Source organism: Phallusia mammillata, chromosome 7 (assembly GCF_965637545.1).
Source record: "Phallusia mammillata chromosome 7, kaPhaMamm4.hap1.1, whole genome shotgun sequence".
NCBI classification, from domain to species: domain Eukaryota; kingdom Metazoa; phylum Chordata; class Ascidiacea; order Phlebobranchia; family Ascidiidae; genus Phallusia; species Phallusia mammillata.
The window spans coordinates 11583663-11603690 of record NC_137258.1 but is presented as its reverse complement, the minus strand read 5'-3'; the positions used below and the strand labels follow the sequence as shown (position 1 = coordinate 11603690).

The 20028-nt window shown below is 37.5% G+C and overlaps 5 protein-coding genes across 8 annotated transcripts; 3 read left to right on the top strand and 2 right to left on the bottom strand.

Annotated features, from left to right (window-relative positions):
- The first annotated feature begins 40 nt into the window (after window positions 1-40).
- On the top strand, window positions 41-2793 carry LOC145237547 (general transcription factor IIE subunit 2-like). 2 transcript variants are annotated; one of them, XM_080100456.1, is made up of 2 exons: window positions 41-306; window positions 1553-2793. In XM_080100456.1, exon 2 carries the CDS (start codon window positions 1589-1591, stop codon window positions 2396-2398), a length of 810 nt encoding a protein of 269 aa, XP_079956582.1. In that variant the 5' UTR covers window positions 41-306; window positions 1553-1588; the 3' UTR covers window positions 2399-2793. The 2 variants fall into 2 exon arrangements, with proteins under 2 accessions (XP_079956582.1, XP_079956581.1); XM_080100455.1 differs by lacking the exon at window positions 1553-2793 and adding an exon at window positions 386-1552 and having other exon boundaries at window positions 73-306.
- On the top strand, window positions 2778-10562 carry LOC145237546 (DNA-binding protein SMUBP-2-like). 3 transcript variants are annotated; one of them, XM_080100453.1, is made up of 19 exons: window positions 2778-2949; window positions 3464-3588; window positions 3760-3949; window positions 4101-4210; window positions 4782-4942; window positions 5280-5367; window positions 5436-5587; window positions 5868-6015; window positions 6168-6342; window positions 6660-6839; window positions 6907-6994; window positions 7413-7538; window positions 7854-7925; window positions 8012-8178; window positions 8460-8595; window positions 8883-9384; window positions 9480-9772; window positions 9834-9986; window positions 10221-10562. In XM_080100453.1, the coding sequence occupies exons 1-19, from the start codon at window positions 2840-2842 to the stop codon at window positions 10416-10418; spliced, it is 3174 nt and encodes a 1057-aa protein (XP_079956579.1). In that variant the 5' UTR covers window positions 2778-2839; the 3' UTR covers window positions 10419-10562. The 3 variants fall into 3 exon arrangements, with proteins under 3 accessions (XP_079956579.1, XP_079956578.1, XP_079956580.1); XM_080100452.1 differs by having other exon boundaries at window positions 2832-2949; window positions 9831-9986; XM_080100454.1 differs by having other exon boundaries at window positions 2832-2949; window positions 9831-10036; window positions 10221-10284.
- Window positions 10187-12443, bottom strand: LOC145237548 (uncharacterized). The gene has a single exon (XM_080100457.1). It carries the CDS (start codon window positions 11903-11905, stop codon window positions 11390-11392), a length of 516 nt encoding a protein of 171 aa, XP_079956583.1. The 5' UTR covers window positions 11906-12443; the 3' UTR covers window positions 10187-11389.
- Window positions 12444-12498: 55 nt separating this feature from the next.
- LOC145238979 (uncharacterized) lies at window positions 12499-15983 on the top strand. Its single transcript, XM_080102276.1, has 14 exons — window positions 12499-12649; window positions 12709-12885; window positions 12982-13083; window positions 13164-13261; window positions 13357-13497; window positions 13559-13672; window positions 13738-13904; window positions 13947-14140; window positions 14352-14538; window positions 14611-14724; window positions 14825-14987; window positions 15205-15356; window positions 15423-15535; window positions 15729-15983. Exons 1-14 carry the CDS (start codon window positions 12528-12530, stop codon window positions 15877-15879), a joined length of 1995 nt encoding a protein of 664 aa, XP_079958402.1. The 5' UTR covers window positions 12499-12527; the 3' UTR covers window positions 15880-15983.
- A 171-nt stretch (window positions 15984-16154) lies between these two features.
- On the bottom strand, window positions 16155-19613 carry LOC145237551 (stabilizer of axonemal microtubules 4-like). Its single transcript, XM_080100459.1, has 10 exons — window positions 19301-19613; window positions 19036-19192; window positions 18829-18957; window positions 18662-18722; window positions 18440-18552; window positions 18060-18220; window positions 17851-17989; window positions 17463-17614; window positions 17179-17343; window positions 16155-16998 (listed from the first exon to the last, which is right to left on the bottom strand). The coding sequence occupies exons 1-10, from the start codon at window positions 19522-19524 to the stop codon at window positions 16881-16883; spliced, it is 1419 nt and encodes a 472-aa protein (XP_079956585.1). The 5' UTR covers window positions 19525-19613; the 3' UTR covers window positions 16155-16880.
- Window positions 19614-20028: the final 415 nt, after the last annotated feature.

Below are 20028 nucleotides of genomic sequence, written 5' to 3'. Positions count from 1 at the left end.
AACTGTTGTTATTCTGATTGTTGTACTATGTTTTCCTCTAGCCTTTTATCGCGAATCTAATTTTTACCTGTCTCGACTCTCGACTCTCGAGTCTCGACAGCGTTGAGTGCAGTTGCTTAGGTGCCCTTTTTCGTCTATGCTCGATTACTCCAAAGCTTAATGTTTAATCGAAACTTCAATGAAGCCAATCCAATAGGCAGACAGGCTGTTTTTTAGAAGTTGGAACTGGAGTTCGGTGTCGAAACGTTCGGTCTCGGAGGAAACGGTTGGAGTGTTGTGAAAGCCTTTAGTTCCCGTCTTGCAGAGGTGTGTGAAGTTGTGCAACTAAAATACAGATTTAATTACATAAAAATTCTAATTTAACGAGTTTTAATTGTGTTTAAAGTTTTATTCAATTTAGCTTCAATCAATTTTAAGCTAAATTGTGTAACATGGATCCCAGTTTGCTACGACAAAGGGAGGCTTTTAAATCCCGTGCCTTATCCTTGCCTGTAATAGAAAAAAAGTCCATTAAGACAAGCAGTTCTGTATCAGCAAAAAAACCTCCAAAGACAAGTCAAGCTTCTACATTAAAACCGTCATCATCATCATCAAAACTATTCAGCCACCCCAACTTGAACAAGCACAAGTTTGCATTACTCGCACAGATTGTAAATCACATGAAAAACTCGTATCAGAATGGCAACACACATGCACTGACATTGGATGAAATACTGGAAGAATGTCATTTAGATGAAACTATATCAACAGTACATAGAAATTGGCTTCAGAATGAAGCACTTTTAAACAATCCAAAGATAGAAGTTGTAAATGAAGGTCCAATGGCAGAAGTTAAGTTTGCTTTTAAACCAAAGTATTTTTTAAAAGATCGCAAAGCCCTTTTGAAAAAGTTAGATCGACATGACCAAAGAGGACTAGGTGGAATCATGTGGGATGACATTGAAGAAGGTCTACCAAAGGCCAAAAAAGCGGTCAAAGTTCTTGGGGACAAAATTTTGTTTGTTTCAAGACCAGACAAAAAACAAATTGTCTTCTATAATGATCGGAGCTGTGAAATTGTTATTGATGAAGAGTTCCAGAAACTTTGGAGAAGTGTCACTGTGGATTCAGTAGATGACAATAAAATAGAAGAATATTTAAACACTCATGGAATCACATCCATGCAAGATAAAGCTGTTGCTAAACCTGTTGTTCTAAAACGTAAAAAGGGAAACCGCAAAAGAAAGTTTAAATCTCATAATGATCATTTGGGTGGTGTTCTTCAAGACTATTCAGCAGCTAAGAAATGATCTTATTCGATCCATGTGTCAACGTTTTTTGTCTTTTCATGAAATTTCATTTGTTTTGTGCATTTTATAATTCTTGCAATGATGTTTAAGTACTAAAAAAATGTGTAAAAAAAATCAGCACAGTGAACTTTAAAAAACATGCAATCTCATTAAATAACATTTTTTTGTCCAAAAGCACACAACACAAGTTGTGTACCTTTGCATCCTCAACATTAGAAAGGTTTTATTGTTAAGAATCTTAAATGCATACTTTTTATTTACAGGATTTGCAACAATTTAGGAGCTTTAAAAAATCAATAATGGTCATGCAACCTGTAAACAGTGTGCTTATTGAGGCTGTTGATGCCATTGTTAATAGTTTTAAAAAGCATTCGACACAAAGCCAGGATGATGTTGATGTGGTTGAGGCATTGCAAGAGTTTTGGCAGATGAAAGATGCAAGAGGAGCTGGATTATTAAATGGTTCCAACATTACATATGATGTTGCACTTAATCCTGCTGAGATGTATGTTTGCTATGTAACCTTACCTGGAGGCAGCTGTTTTGGGTCATATGAACTCTGTGACAACAAAGAAAAAGCTCGACAAAGTGCAGCTAAAATTGGACTTGTCAATTCTGTGTTCAATGAGCACCCTGGCAGTAAACTTAATGCTGCCTTTGTTAAAAATGCTGCTTCAGCAGCTGCTGGTTCTTTCAAGGATGTTTGCCAAAGTAAAAATGAATGTCACAAAGCCATAAGCACATTTAAAGAAATGCTACGAAGTCATCTTGGTGGAAGTTTGCTTAACTTTCAGGAAGCAATGTCCGTCTTTCAGCTACTACATTGGAATGGTAGTCTTACTGCAATGAAAGAACGCTGCTGTTCTCGCACAGAGGTGATTCAGCATTATGCCAATCGTTCTATTGATAATGAAATGAAGTCTAAAATGGCACAAGACTGGGCTGCAAGAGAGGAAAGTGATGTAGGGTTAATAGAAAAAGAACTTGAGACATGCCAGGAAGATCTTATTGCTGCTCGTCAAGCCGGTCAAGAGTTGAGGTTTCACAGAGAAAAAGTGCTGATTTTAAAAATGGCCCAAACTCTCATTGAAAATGCAACTGATGCATGAACCAAAAAAGTGACGAACATTTATCAATAATGTACTTTTTGGTAAATGATTTCGACAAAAACTGATTTATGTTCGTACAGAGTTTCATTATTTACTAAAATACACAACATGTTTTCCACTGTTATGTAGTTTGGTGGATCTATAGGGCGACTTGGTATATAGTGCCAAATATTAACTATTTTTCATGTACAAATGCTCATTTTTACATTCATCTGTGCCAATGCATTTAACTTTTCTTTATTTAGCTCTAGTGTTTTCAATGCGTATATTCCTCTCTTATTTTTTATGTGCTGTCATTTGGTGGTGCATTTACTTTATCACTGTATTTATTACTTTAACTCTAACTGCTTATTTTACCTTGTGCACTTTTTAACCGTCATTGCTTTGTATTTTAGGCCGAGTCACATAGCTATCAAAGTGAACTTAATATGTAAAAATTAAATGGATGAGTTTGTGGCAAAACAACTGGAACTGCTAGCAGAAGAACATGATGCAGAAATACAAGAAAATAAAACAGAAAATACTGGAATCCCCTTTGCTGCACTAAAGAGGTTAGTTGTTGTCTGCTGTATCTTGTAATTAAGGTATGGCCTTGAGTACTTCTTCCTTGCAAGGTGTGACATGGTTTAAAAGTTCATGTGTTGTGTGTAATTAAACTTAATTAGGTGACCACAAACTGTGTCCCACTGCTTGTTGTGGAAGTGTATAACATGATGAGCTATTCTCCCAGGCATTAATTTGTGAATGAGAAACTTTTTTTATGTGGCAACTAGCACATCTTTAATGTATGATATTACAACTAATGTAAGAGTATGCAAGTATTACTTACACCAGCAACACATATGGTGTTAATTGCTCTGTAGTAACCATATTCATTAACACCTAGACCTCCAATTTTATTTTTTTGTAGATTTTTGTAGAACAATTACAGATAACGATTGGTACTGTATTTATTGCCCCTTAAAATAACCCTGTAAAATGTTCGTCATGCAAAATAAATACTGTATTCCGTGTTGCAAATTTGCAGTTTATTTGGCATCAACTTCTACTGTTGTATTTTGACAGGAAGGGTCTATGCATACCAAAACTTCGAATATCCTCACTAAAAACAGGGCTATATGGTAGAACAGTCACTTCATTTTCTTCCAAAACTGCAGACAAGCTACTGTCAAGCAATACATTTTCTTCGGGTACTTATTCTTAAAATTGGTCCACACATGTTTTCATCTTAAAAAATAAAATAATTGTGGTTTGATGTGGATTGGGTATTCAATGTAGTACTACATTATGCATTTGTTACAAATATTTTGCCACAGGAACTAGCATGTACCAATAAGTAATTTTTAAGACTGCTTTTTTAGGGGATGTAGTCCAAATTTGCAAACCCACAAACCAAGTACTGTCAGCATCAAATGGCATAGTGCTGTCAGTGTCAACAAAGCAGGTATCCATAGCATTTGATGGTGCAGAAGTAAGAGAGATTTTGGATTCGTTGCAGACCAATGACAATTCAATTACGCTACTAAAAGTTGCCAATGAAATAACATACAGGTGATTTGGATCATTATGTTTACCTCTTACTCTTTCTAGGAGTAATATATGTTCAGTACAGTAACTTTATAATGTTATAAAGCCGTTTTAGGTGAACAGATTTGTTCACATTAAAATGGTTAAATTGTATAATGCAGAATATTATTTGTAGGCGGTTGAAGCAAGCCCTAAATGATTTGGGCAAAATTTCACGTGGACCATCACAACATTTCGTAGAAGTTTTGTTTGGTATTTCTGGACCAATATCAACTGCTATAAATGGTAAAAATAAGTTTTTTGCTGCTTACAATTAAGTGGGTGTGCCACTGGTGATGTTATGGTCCTCCTTGTGGTTATTTGTTTATATGAGTAGCGCCCAATTAAGAAGCATTATGTACTTATGTGTCATAGCAATGTGGTTTTACAGCTTCAGGCCATTTTTAAGTCCAGCTTTTAGTCCAAAAATTTCTAGTCACATTAAGTGTTATCAAATGTACAAGCTCTTCAAAATTCCGGATCAGATTAAGTGCTATGTGTATCATTGTGGTATTGCCTAAAATTCCATCTTGGATTACTGACATCACAAGATGATTGGATTACATATAACCTTGCAAACTGACTGATGTAATTGTTATGATATCTCAGAAGTAAATTGTTGTTTTAGGATTTACCAATTTTAAAAAAGTATTAAATTGTGCCCTTTTAAAAACAAAATGGTTTCCAAAAGCCTCTGGTTGCAAATGTTTTGGAAAAAGATTTTGTTAAAAAAATGAATTAAAAAAATCACAAAAGTCAAATGAAAATGTTCAATAATGTAAAAAATAAAGTCTTTATTTGTATGTTTTCTGTGCAGAAATCCAGTTCTGCAATCCTAATCTTAATCATTGCCAGCAAGAAGCAGTGAGACTTGCTTTGAGTGAACGTGAGTTGGCAATTATTCATGGACCTCCAGGAACAGGGAAAACTACCACTGTTGTTGAAATTATTGCTCAACTTGTTAAATCTGGAATGAAAGCAAGTAATTAAAGTTTATAGAAGAACACTGACTTCAACAAACTTTTGCAAATTATCTATTTTGTGATAGTAAATCAAAAACATTGACTTGGATGTTAAATTACTTTGTACAATTTAGATTTCTGTTTTGTACAATATGTATATTGATAACAGCAAGCAAACATTTGTAGAAGTTAATAGGTAAAAAAGTATGGTATTCTTGTTTGTTTGTTTTACCAATATTGTGACAAGGGACTAATGTGTTGTGAAGACAAACACCATTTGACACCATACTTTCTTTAAGTTGTTCCAAATCTCAGGTACTCTAATTGCCTAATAACCTTATGTTCACTTTTAGGTTTTGGCATGTGCCCCATCCAATGTTGCAGTTGACAATCTTGTGGAAAAATTATCTAGCATCCAAATTTCAAGAACAGTAGATGCAGGTATGCCCCAGGCCTTTTCCTGTACATGAGTTTGGCTAATTGTTTGTTTACATGGTTTGTTTTGAAAGGTAACAAACGAAAACTCAAGGTGGTTCGTATTGGACACCCTGCTCGCATTCACAAGCGCGAACTACATGAAATGTCGCTGGATGCTCTTGTATCCAACAGTGATGCTGCATCCATTGTTAGAGATGTGAGATCAGATATTGAGAACTTGCATGTAAGTTTTCTGTTTGCTTTCCTTCTCTTTGGTAAATGTTTTGTTTAATTGCTGGGTAATTTGGTGAAAAGTTTACACTGCTATAATGTTCTGCCTGTTAATTCCTTTGTAAGTAAAGTATAAAGGATTTTTTTTAATCAAAAAGGATGCTACTGTTTATAAATTATTGTTTTCTCGGCTCTAACTAGTTTTGTTCTCATATTATCTGTTGACTCTAACTGGTTTTGCTCTCATATTATCTGTCATTTATTATTAAACTGAAAAGCATATTTTGAATCAGGGGCAACTTAGAAAGCGCCCTGACAAGGGAACAGCATACAAACTTCGAAAAGATCGCAAAGAGCTGTATGCTGAACTTGCTCAGAGAGAGAAAAGGGCACTGCAGGAAATTTTATCATCAGCTGATGTAGTTCTTGCCACTAATGTTGGTAATAAACATTAAAATTGTTTTATACGATACTGCATTTAAAAAAAACTCTAATACTGTTTCAGTGGCTATGATGTCATGCTGTTAAATTTTTAGTGCATGTGTAAATTTTTAATGAGAGTTACATGTTTAAAAATGATTTATTTTTTTAAGGTGCTCATCCTAAGGGACCTTTGCAGCATTTAAAAGTCGACCATTTTGATGTTGTGGTGATAGATGAGTGTGGTCAGGCACTTGAAGCTGCATGTTGGATTCCTCTGTTAAACAAGAGAAAATGTATTTTGAGTGGTGACCATCTTCAACTTCCACCAACTATTATATCACACAAGTAAGCTAAAAATCAACTTTGCAGTGAAAACTCAATAGTTCTCAACTTAATAATGTTTAGCAACAATAATTTCATATGCCTCCTTTTTCTTTAAATGTACTTCTAACAAAACACAGTTATGCAATCAAAATATATGCAACAAAATATAACTCACAGCAGACCAATTACATCTTATTTTATGGACAACTAAAAACGTGTGAAAATGTATGTTTTTATTCATCTATTATCACACTGATGTCTTTTGTAAACTATTCTTTAAAATAATGCGAGTTGGAAATAGCATGTCATTATTAATGCTTTATATAATTTGTTTAAAGAGCTGCAGCTGCAGGTTTGTCAGTAACATTGTTGGAACGCTTGGTAAAACTTCATCCAAAGTCTGTAGCGATGTTGGTTGAACAATATCGAATGAACAAGGTGATAATGGAATGGGCTTCCAAACAGATGTATGATGGAAAACTTACTGCTCATGAATCTGTTGAGATGCATTTACTGAGGTGTGTTGGTATTTTTGAACAAATAAATGATTTGGGGTAGAATTTTACCTTTGTCAATTATTATTAGTGACATACCAAACGTGTTGGAAAATGAAGAAACAAACATTCCATTGTTGCTTGTTGATACTTCAGGATGTGATATGAACGAAAGTGAGGTAAAACAAAAGTAATACATTTACATAAACATGTGTATGTATGTTTTACTGTATAACACTACACATTGCAATATATTAAAAATGTTTTATAACTTATGTATGTGTTCATGCTGTCTGTTAATTAACTACAGTAAACCTCAGTTAAACTGGATTCGGTTAATCTGGTTCATCGCCTAATTCAGACAAAACTTAAGGTACAAATGATTTATAATGTTGTAAGGCTTTAACTAATGGACAACATTTTTTTGGTTCAAACGGGTCTGCATTAACCGGGGTTTACTGTATATTGTTATATTTAGATGAACTTGCTTTTGTGTTGTATATTTCCGTATTTTCGTTGCATTTTATTTGAAACCATAAGTGACATTTAGACAAACTTGCTTTTGTGTTGCAACTTTTGGCATTTTACGCATTTTAGTCGGAATCAAGTGACTCGAAAGCCAACGAAGGTGAAGCGCTTATTGTGTATGAACACGTCACTAGTTTGGTAGAAGCTGGGGTTTCCCCTGGTGACATAGCGGTCATATCACCTTATAACTTGCAGGTTAGTATCGTATAGACATGCGTTAATCATAAATGGTTAAGTAAATGATAAGGGTTCGATGGAAATCTAATCAGGACGTTTTAAACGTATAAATATTGAACTTTGCAGACGAAACCGAATTTGCCCAGCGTTTTGTCTCACAAGTTGGTTAGTTTTTTCCGACCTACCGACTTGCGACTAACTGGTTTCGTTTATATTTAGAATTGAAAAAAAAATCGACAAAATGATTGATCTTTTTACTGTGTTTGGATTAACAAACAAACCATTTCAAATGCATATCAACGAATAAACAGTGTTTTTTGTATATACACACAGGTTGAAATTTTACGCAAGTTGTTACAATTGAAGTATCCCAAGATGGAAATCAAATCCGTTGACGGCTTTCAGGTAAATTTCATGTTCTACCATGTCTCCACGTAATAACCGATTTTACGCATTGATAAAATAGAGCTTATATTCGGTGATCATTTCAGGGCAGAGAAAAGGAAGCTGTGGTTTTGTCACTTGTTAGATCCAATGACAAGCGCGAAATTGGATTCTTAGCTGACAACAGAAGACTTAACGTCGCCATAACTCGCGCGCGACGACATCTAGCGGTGGTTTGCGACACTGACACTGTGAACAATCACGAATTTATAAAGTGAGTCCACAATCTTTATCCAACTTTTGTTGAAAAAGTTACCACACTTATCTTAAGACAAGTAAAACGCATAGACGATTTCCAAATGTTACAAATCAGATTGATTTAATTGTCCAAAATGTTAAAATATTAGTCAAAAATAATTTGTGGGTAAAAAAGCTACAAATCTGTCCTATTGACTAATAAGATTTAAAGTGTTTGTAAACCAGTGCAGAATAATAAGGTGCTAAAGTTATCAAAGATTAGATTGGGTACCGGTAAAAAGGTACAAACAATTTTAGGTCTTTGGTGGATTACATCACAGAACATGGAGAGGTGCGAACTGGTTTTGAATACGGAAATGACGTGGACTTGGACATGGATTGCTTTGCGGAGCTGGTCACCCCAAAAGCGAACAGTAAAAGTGTAAAACCGAAGGTAACGACCTCAAGTTTTGAGCGTTGTCGCTTGTTAAAGGGTTGTAGTATCTGTAGCATAGAACAAAATATGCAGAAATTGTAGATATTGCGTTAATCGAGTACCAAGCCTCGGTAGTATTTTTTACCAATCAGTAACGAAAGGAGCAGTGCCTGTTACCAGAAAGTATCTTAAAGGGTACATGTCCGGATCTGCCAATCTCTTGATGTATTATAGTTTGTGTTTTACTGGGGAAAATATAAAGTGGTAAAATTTGACACATAGATAGTTCTTTTGTATTTGCGCAGACAAAACCTCGCGCCGGAACCAAAGAAAAATCATCACGTGAAACGGTGAAGCCAGCGAGCAACAAAACACTTACACCGTCGCTGGAAGATTACAAACAACGTTACCAAAGCACCTTGCAGTTTTACAGCACAGAACACTGGGACTCTCGGGACTTTTGTGACTCTCTGGCAGCGTTGAATATTAAACGGCAGCACATGAATCTCGTTTTTGACACAAAACTAAACTCGGCTGAGCGTAAAGCAGTTCATGAGCTGTGTGAGGAAATTGGTTTGAACCATACAAGTATCGGGGAAGGCCCAGAGAGGCAGGTTATCGTATCAAGGGTGAAAATGACAGAGCCTAATGACCACGCTTCAACGAAAGACTCAACAGAAGACTCTCCATCCGTTCCCTCTGAGAGCGATGTTATGCACAAAGAAGAAGCTTCCACATGTTCAAGCATTGAAAAAACGTTAATTGACGATATCAAGCCAGATGTAGTAATTAACTTCGAGGACACAGGTACGGCCCACTAGTGTTTTTACTGCCCAGTCAAGTTTTTTCAATACAACTTCATCTGTGCAAACATACAAATAAACGTTTGTTTTGCATTTCAGGGAAAGTTAAACCGGCGTCTTCTAAAGATGCAAATGTAACTACTTCTTTAAACTCAGCCGAACTGGCACCAAAAAGTTCAAATTCTACTGGTGATGCAATTCCATACGAGTCGTGTGAAATTTGTGGTAAAAATCTACCCCAAACTAACATGGATCTTCATCTCATGCACTGTGCACGGATATTGAGAATGAAAGCATCGATGGAAGCTTCCAAAAAAACTGACAACAAAATTCAATCCGCTCCAAAGAAAAAGGGAGGTGCCGGGAAAAACAAGAAGCAAAAGCAGAAAGAGGTATGCAAATATATTAAGTCTTAAGTTTTCATACAAAATGGAAATATCTTTTTATCAGCAGCCTCAGAAAGATGACGATTTTGAAATTTTGAACGATGCAATTGCTTCAAACCGCATCTGCTGCCACGGAAACTGTTCCAGTTATGTCACAACTACAGGGCAGCAGTGTGCAGTTTGCAAAAGGATGTTCTGCTTGAAGCATAGTTTGCCTGAGGTATCTTGGTTCAGAACGCACAACTGCTAATTTGTCATTAAATTTTGAAGGTACCCGTTTTGCGCATTAATCCAAACATGGTTGTGATTTGCAAAAACACAACCTGTATTCCTGGTTTAGATTTAGTAACAAAATTACTTTTTGTTTTGTGAACAAACAGCAGTAATGCATTGGAAAGATTTTGCACAGAAAATGGGACATTTAAAAAAAAATTGATTTTTTTATTGCCTATAGGTGCATGGATGTGGTAGTGGTGCCCGCACACAAGCCAGACGTCAAATATCACGTGACGGTGTCTTGTATCAAGGCGGCGGAGTTCCTGATCGCAAATTACCCGCCGACAAACGCGCCGCACTCAAAAACAAATTATCCAACAAAGTCAAAACGATGGAGGATTCTAGAAGAAGTGCACAGAAAAATAAGTCCAAATGAACGTGGTGATTTATTGTCGTTGCAATGAAAATAATTCATGCAGCTTTTTGTAAGTTAGTTCACATTGCCAAGACGAGTGTGTTTTGTGTGTTGATTTCATGCTTGATGAGTTGCCGTAACATAATACATTCACTTAAGAAGTAAGGTATGCAGTATTGCAGTTAATATCCAGTGGTGGGATTCAGCCGGTTCTATAGAACCGTCTCACGAAATTTTATGAGATAAGCGAACCGGTTAGCATTACTGGTTACTGTCAATGGACTTTTTGTAACAGAACCGACTGAAAAGAAAAATATGACTTTTGTGATACAACCGGCTGACGAAAAAATTTTGAATCCCACCCCTGCTAATATTCCTTCCAAACACTAAACGACATTGGGTTCAAATGGTTTCAAGTACAGCAAATTCAACGCTTATCTAATTACAGTCTAGCCAGCCGCTACGATAATGTGGCAGTATACCGCAATGCGCAGATATGAAAATGTATAGTCCCACCAGCCGCTTCGCCACAAAAACACTCTGGGTGACCTTTGTAGAGAATTCTCAACGACCTTGGAATAACCATTGAGGTGCCCTGACCACTTTTCGAGCGACAAATTTGCCACAATGCCAGGTCATGAACCCATTTCGACAGCTTTTTGTGAACTGGTATCACATTACATACAACCGCATTCAGAGGCAGTGAACGGTCTGTTCCGATGTCGGTGGTGCAGATGGCTCGTGTGGGTTTTGTCCTAACCGATGTTTACGTTTTTACAAATACACCAGCTTCAACAAGAAAAAACTCTAAACAAAATCTCACATGACCAGTTTTGTACCTTGTCTTATACTGGTTTTTATAACAAGCACAATAAATTGCGTTTTTAAAAGCGTTATTGGCATATTCACATTTTTATTGCAAAAAAGGCAACACATTTTGCGTTTTGCTTTATTTATAAAGTTTTGGCATAATAACAATAATAATTGTAAACTTAGTTAGGCGTTGTGGTATGTGACCTCCACTTGACCGTGTTGGTGGGCGGTATACCGGTCAGTCGTTTCTTATGGTCGGTTGTGCGGGAAAAGAAGTACCCACAAGTAGGCTTTCCAAGACTTGCAAAAGGTGCCAATGAATTGACGTTGGTCATCCACATTGCTGCCTTGACACTGTCGGGTGGACTGACAGGTTTTCTAGGCATTGCCTCGGTTTGATCCAAAGTTGCTGCATGTTGTGACGGCAAAGACAAATCAGCATTTAAGCGAAAGCTGGCTGGGGCTGTTGGCTGCTCGTCTTGCAAATGCCTTGAGTAGTATATATGCATGATGTCTTGGGTCTGATCTTTGACAATTCGGTTACTTGCATTCATTGGCAGCCATACGGTTGCGAACGGGTTGGCCTGTGGTGCCCGGGCATAATAGTTCAGTTTTACATGAGGCAATGTTCTCAAACCCACGACACCGATTTGTCCAGTGGGCTCCTTTTCACTGTTTTCCAACGCTGCTGGCATATTTTCTTTATTTTTAAAATCCAAAATCTCAACGAAGGTATAATCTTCGATGGGCTCCTAGTTGTACTATGGGTTACTAGCTTACGTAGAGTTTACGTCATCTATCTGATTTTCGATCAGCTGGCGTTCCTTACTTGCCTTTCTTGCTACTGTCAACCTTGAAATGATTCGATTCTGTCTGACGACCAGTTTTTCTTCCGCTTATGACATCATAACCAATGTTCATAATGGGCTTTGTACTGTAATGCGTCTCAGATTTCAGCAAATAGGACCACCCTTGGTACACATAGAATGTTGGTTTAGATGACATGTTAACGAGCTTAAATACCGTAGCGTATATTTGATTAAAAAAATCCTATCTAACAGTGGTGTTACAATTTATTAGCTTGAGATTGACCCACGTCAATATTTTTTTCTGTCATTCAAAGTGTCGATTGTTTTGTCACCAAAGGTTATTATTACGCAGCACTGCCTTAAAATGCATGTATGTTTTTTTACAATACTCGTTATCTTCTTAATAACCAACTGCAATGTAAAAGTGTCGTTCTTGTTCGTCTGTATAAGTAAACGCCGATCTACAAAGATCTGTTTTTGTGATATTGTTTTCTACTCGTCGTTCGCAATGTGTGACCAAGTCGTACCTTTGTCAACATGGAACAAGCACAAGATATCTCCAACGTATCTTAGTACAAATTTAATGACCCCTTTGCAAATACCCTTCCGAGACACTGTACCAAGAAGCCAGTAAGTCAATCTCAATTCTTTTGTGTATGCCGGCTGCTGAAACTAACAGTGGTATTTAGTATAATTGCAGAAGGGACGGGTCGTCGATTTCCTCGACTGGAATGGGGGTCGTTTATGACCAACTACGGCGGAATTGGAAAACTTCCATTTCTTGGAAAAACTCGGAACCAATATGGCGAGTCGTTATTACTACCGAGAAGCCATCGTCATTACCTGTCAAGTTGTGGAAAAATGATGTGAGCAAAAGAATATCCAAAGAGTTTGGCTAACCGATTATCCATAGGCTTATTTTAGACAAATCCGGTTGTGTCATTAGACTATTTTCTATGCAGACATGGGGTTGTTCAGCCCAGTAAAATCACCTGTCTGCTGAAGAGCAAACTCCGACAACATGACGAGTTTATTGTGCAACCCTGTCGATGCAAAGAACGCCAGTGAGTGCCCCTTTGATCACATTTCTTGTGTTTTGCACCACCAGCACATTACTTACCCTAAAAAACGTAAATTTGCTTAGAATCATGAATGAGGACAACCACTTCATCCAAGAACCCTGCTATTCATCGCATAGACCGAGAAGTGATATGTTTCCTAAGAACAGGGCTGAGCATAACAGTAAGATTGCTTATAGGCCAAATTCACGACAAGTGTGGTTACAATTTAACTCTTTTCATTACGCTGTATAACTTACTTTAAACTATTTTTTGCAGCTCCCATACGACCTCATGATTTTCGCCAGAAGACACCGTTATGTGGCGTCACACGTCAAGAACTTGAGGGCGTTGTACGACGTCGATACAAAATTTCCTCGTATGCAAACCATTACCAGCTACCTTGTCCCACCGAAACAGGTTCAGAATTTTTAAAACATTTTTTGTGTATTTTCGAGTGTTACAAAAAACAATTTTTTAGTGCTAGAAAATCCGATTCCGGAACACAAAAAATGTCTTCAGCCATCAGTTGTACAGCAACAATCTTGTTCAAGCCAGTCAAATGAGATTTCTAATGATCAGGGGAGAATAACAGGTTGTGGGTGTATTCCAACTTTTTTGCCTTGTTTCCTTTTAAACCGAAATCAATTGTTTTTGCAGGACTTTGGCCCTGCTGGCCGGCTGGAAACAATTACATTGTATGCAACGTTACCGGACAAATCGTCGAAAAACGCGACGTGAATTCTTTGGATGACTGCAGGGATTATAGGACATACAAAATGGCACCAATCTGGTGCGTTACATATTGTAAAAAATTGTTGCTTATAAGCATCATCCCCTATTAAAGTCCGTTTAGCAGCACAAACAAGCAAGAAGAGTCTGATACAGTAAAAAAGGATCCAAGTTCTCAGTTTCGATCCTATTCTTCATCAGATTATGTTCCCCTTCCGTATGTGGACATTTATGGGTGTGGTCCTGGTCGAATAGGCGGAGGGAACACAGACAGGGAAATCCCCTGCGGTGTTTACTGTCAAGCACCGAGTAATGAAACGAAAAATGACATGTAAGTTATATATCAACCTCTGACAGAGATATCCAAATTGAGTTGTTGTTCAAAGGTGTGATTTGTCTTAACAATATATTGAGCAAAGTATCTTTATTTATGGCTTGGTGGACTGGGTCGTTTTCGGTAAAACAATCACACCAACAAACAACGGTTATATATAAGTTATTTTCTCAAAAACTTTGGATGCATAATCGCTGATTTTACACAGAGAAGATCGCAGACCATACCCTCGCGCTCATCCAGTTAAAACTCAATGCCAGACATGCCAAAGCACTTGCAGTTCCGGTACAGAAGGCAGAAGCTACAAACATCTCCAATACTTTGACCTCATGACAGATTGGAAGGAGCGTCGTGACGTAGATGATTCAATGCGTTTACGATGGGTAGAAAATGAGGTGCAGTAAACAAATGTTGTAGATTTTACCTGCTGTTTGTGACTATTTAAGTTTGTTATGATATCCTTGCAGAAAATGTCTCGACTTCGCGAGCGCATAGCAAAATGTAAATGCCTCAATACAACGGAAGAGCAAAAGGAAGAACAGAAAGCAAACGATAAAGCTGACTTGTCTGCAGATATTCCAGTAAGAAATCTGTCTGTTAAATCACAGTAAAAACATCTTTCCGTAAAAATGTCGTAAAAATAAAAAGATTATTATATTGTCGTTTTTAAATGTACTGCAGCAGACAGATGACGAAGAAGAGGTCGCGGAGGAAAAGTCTCCCGAAACAGGAAAGCGTGTTACATTCTGCGAGAAAGTTGTTTCAGATGAAAACTTAGCCGAAAAGAGGCAAAAGCTACATGTTCCTGTTCCTCAATATTTCTCAGCAGCCTCAGTCGAACACGGTAAAATTGAAATATGAAAACAAATGCTCTGTCTATAAGTGTAGTTTTGTAAGACATAAAATGAATAGATCTTCCTAATATTGCACTTTAAAATATATGCTTTCAATATGTAAATAAGGCTGTGGTAATTCATAACCTTTACCTGCAAATTTTTTAGTGTAGATTAGCCACCGAACAAAATACGTATATAACGCTAAGATCTATACTGTCAAAGCAGCTGGTCGCAACTCACCGGTTAGTGACGATTCAATGGTTTCGTTGGAGCTACACAGAGACACGGAGACTGTATCCAACCTTCTTGCATCAATCGATAAAGCCGAATCCGCCAAGCTTCGCGCAGCAAGCGTCAAGATTCCTTGTATTGCAAAGGTATTTGTTGCGGAATAGCATGGCCATATTTGTTGCGATACTAACGCTATTGCTATGCATGTTAAGAACGACGATGCTGTGATTGATCCAACAAACGATCCGACTAGCGTGTTTTATCGTCCTCCGATGAAGTTGCCCCCCGATCCCTTGTGGACAACTTTACAATATGACGGAAATAGGTTAGTTTTAACTGCGATTTAAAACTGCAGTTAAGTACTACTATTGTATGTCAGCATCACTGTTCGAGATTGTACTTTTTTTGCATGACACATAAAAATTGGTTAACAAATAAAATGTCATAAAATATAATTTTTCTTGTTGTGCGTTGTATATGCAGGTTGTTTTAGGAATCTATTAACTGTTCACTTTTAGAATACCTGATCGTCTTGGGGTTCGTTTCAAAACGGTTGCATTGAAACGATATCACGCGATCCACCCAGAAACTATTCCAGATCTCAGAGATTTCCGTCCTCCGCTTCGTCGCAGCAAATTTCTCGGCTATCACACTTCAGTGTTCCGTTAATTACACACTCAAGTCTAACGCATTGCTTTATTATCTGTATTTTAAAAATTAGGTGGCGTTCAGCAAGATAAAGCATATCCTTTTTGATTATCGTGAGTAGCGGTTTTACACCCAAAGACTATACGATATATACGCAACCAGGACCAGATTAATGAGTTGGGCAAGTCATTAGTATTAGCTTAAATACAGCAAGCGACCAGCGACCTTTAGCAAAACTGCACCGATTGGAAATTACACCCCAAAGAGTTTAACACTCAATGGGTATTTTTTCTTTAATTATTCATTAATCGCGGAAACTTTCAATAAAAAAACATTGGTAATAAAAGAACTATGTCTTAGGATTTCATCATAAGAGGAAACTAACAAATAAAATTAATAAAACGCAGTTAGCTTGTCACAAATCAACAATGACAATATCAACAAGTTTGGGCGATGATAAACTATTGGGCTACACTTCTAAGGTACGTTTGTTTGTGTCCATGAAATGGGACTTACTAGTACGACAAATACAAAACTCTGCAAGCTGCTGATTGCAAAAACAGAAAAGCACACAGAAATAGTAAAACAGTTGAAGGAACAAAGCGGCTGCGAAGTGCAATATAGTTTCTAATGCGAATATGTTAATTAGGATAAAACGTAAAAAGGCAGCAAGCATAGCTTGGTAATGTATTATTATAAATGTATCAAAGTAATTGGAACTGAATTTAGAATATTGATCGTATAAAAGCATTATTAGTCCACATAAGGAAACACAATTTTTGGTAACATACAGAGATGTAAGCGCATACAGTTGTACAAAAGCGATTGCCCAAGAAGTCCAGGTTGATGCTTTGGACGTCGCAACTTGTTTGAAAGCGAACGCAATATGATACACGGGTCTAGTGGTGGACCAAGACAGAACTGATAATAATAATTTTGTAACCATCTGCCTGCTTGGGCATGTATGGCAATGCGTACAGTTGGAACTTCTAATATACAATGAGTAGGTCGGTAGGACATTATCATACTTTAAGAGTTGCAGTTGTCAAGGGAGCTTTTGTTGGGTTACTGGGTGGCTTTAGCGCCATCTTATGTTCGTGAGTGTGGTCGACAAAAAAATGGTCGCGTTTCTTCACGCTCCTGGAAAGTAAGATGCGGCATGAACAGTTTTATCAGTATGCTTATAATTGGAGATGAACACAATTATACTACATGTTCACAATACTGGCATCATTGTTTACTGTTCATTGTAAACAAATCGTGCTACTTGGCGCACACCAAAATGGCTTTCTATAACATTGTTAACAGTTTTACATTTACCTGGCAACATATGGTTGTAATCTTCGAAGCCTTTCTTGCATATCCTCAACCCTTCCCAGCGAATGAACTTTGAAATCTCGAGAATAACCATCGTCTTTAGCCAATTGTAATCCACCCATTACCCAACCCTCTCTATCTACTCCATTTGGGTTCATGTCGTAGTGTCTAAAATAATTGTCAAAGGTTAGGCTTTTAAAAATACGATTATATACAATTATAGTTTGATAGCCGCATTGTTAATTCAACAATTATTTGTGTCCGTTCGCGACACGTATTGTACAAACCGTAGGTTGTAGTTGGTAAGGTATCTGGCTTGATCAAGGTCTTCAGTTTCAATGTATCTGTCGTTGTTTCTGCAGTGGCCGGTTAGTTCTTGATCGCCAACATTTTCTCTCTCTAAAAGTTCCTCTTCCGTGAGGTTCGGCCTCGACTTGCCCTGTAGAAAACCAAATACAATAATACTGTGCTGTGTAAATCAATTTTCTTCGTATAAATATGGGATTCGATATATGATTTACACAACACAAAAGGCAAATCTGTTTACAGTACATGTGACAAAACCCTGTACCGAATAGCCGTTAAACACGATACGCAATAATCTTTAACTTTAAACGTTTCAGCAATTACCACCGTTTACTACGAAACATGAAATTTTATGAAAGCTTTACATACCAGAAACGTTGCTGAAGTTACGGATTTTGAATTGTGGGGATGTAGTAGATTCAAATACTCGGCAGGGTCCTTCTTTTTGATGCGATCAGCCACTAACTGTGGAACATCTCTAATGGATGTAAAAGCTTCTCTTGGCACCCTTCAAGCCAAATGTTACACACATAAAGTTTTATAAACGTTTGTTGTTATTGAACACTTATCACATCAACCTGTGTGCATAAAGCTTTCTGGGTTGCTCTCGAATAAAGCCACTTGTGTGGGACGATCGTTTCGCAATTTCAGGTAATGGTTCCTTGCCGTTAGAATCTTTCCACAGGTTAAAACTGGTGTCGGTAATGCTATCTCCTGTTGGCCGATCCGTGTAATTTCCCTGCCAGAACGAATTGTGTTACCTTGATGGCTTGGTAGCACAATTTACACAACACAACCTTTGATTAAAACCACACTGAACAGTCTAATTTGCCTATTTACAAAAGTAACAGACACAGCATATAACGTTCAAGTATGTTTCCGCTCATAATTTTACTTTACCTCAGTAACAAATATTTTTTGTGCAATGTTGCTTTTATTGTTTTTACATATGACTTACAGGCAATAGATTAGCATGCATATCATCTGGTCTATATGTGATCGGCTCAATGTTTTTGTTGTGTGTGAAGCCGGAGTCTTCAAGTTCACCAACGTCTTTTAAGTGGATGTTTACTAAAACAACACCACATGAAAATTTAGTTCAGCGTATTCTTTTGTCAATATTCCAGTAGGCTGTTGTGTGTTTTGACTTTCCTATGATATAGATATAGACTATACCTACATGGTGCGGTTGGTTCGCCCAAAAACTTGACACGAGTTTCACTTTTCATGTATGGAGGCCCCTTAACAAAACAAACATAGCAAATAAACCACATAAAACCTTACATAAGGGTAAGAAAGTTATTTTAGAGTGACTTTTATAATCGACAACGTTGTATATATTCTCACGTGATTATTATGTTCCTCTTCAACAGGATCTTTCGACTGGATTTTATGCAAGAGTGCTCTATGGCGTGGAAGAATGCCGGGTCGACTAGCTGCACCGTATCGACGCGTGTCATAAAAGTTTTGACGAATCTTTGGTACAAGATGTTATCATCAGAAATCTCACAATCTGGACTGTAACAGTTTCAGTTGAAATATCAGCTAACATACCTCATCAACTGTTGAAACTGTCAGTGGTCGTTCCCTGATAAAGCCACTTTCGTGTTTATTCAGCACCACTGTGGGTAAGGCATCTTTTCCATCCGAACCGTCTGATGCACGAAAATGGCGTTTTGTTACCGTTTCGTAGTTGTCCGTCAATAAAAATCTATAAACAACACTCACAATTTTCGTCCTCCCACAAAGTTGGTGTTTAACAACTTAATAATTGCCACCAATTCATCACACTTTACAGCAAAACTACAGAATGGCTTACCCCATTACAGGATTGTCAAAGTGATCCAGGGACCTTGTATAGTAGACCTGTGGTCGAAAATTGGAGGCATAACCAGTTCCAACTGCCCGGCCTGGCCGAGGCTTATAATTTTCCAAGCCGTATTCCGAAGCATACCGGGAATGGTAAAATCTGTTGATATTGCTGTCCGCTCCATGGCTAACCTTGATATGGTCTGTGATGGGTCCTGTTCTTAATTTAACCATGGTCCTAAATTTGATATTTGACGTGCTTGGCGCAACGAAACACACGGTTTACCTAATGATATAATGTTTCCTAATCACTAATCAGTAAAACTAACTGTTAAGAAAAGGCTTCAGTTTTCAAACTTTTTAGGTACCTTTTGACGCCGATGCAGTTAATAACGCTTCAGTTAATGCAAGCAAGAATTAATTCTTTTCTTCTATTAGGAATTTTCTGCAGGCATTTAAAACTTGTACAGCAACAAAAGCTTTTCAGCTACTTCACCTGCGCGAGTAACCCAAGCCCGACCAGTCGCGTAGCAACAGTACAGCTGTCGTGTTCGCTCAAGTAGAAAGTGAGAAGGCTTTCCTCACAAAGCAAACACAATAGCGAACTCCTTTTTTCTTTTCTACTTTCTCTCGTGCCAACCTTGAACAAATGAACGTGGGATGTGTTGGTAGATTGTAGTGGTTAAACTTATACTTTCAGAGGGACAAGCTTGGGCTTGGGGCTTTTCGCCAACCAAC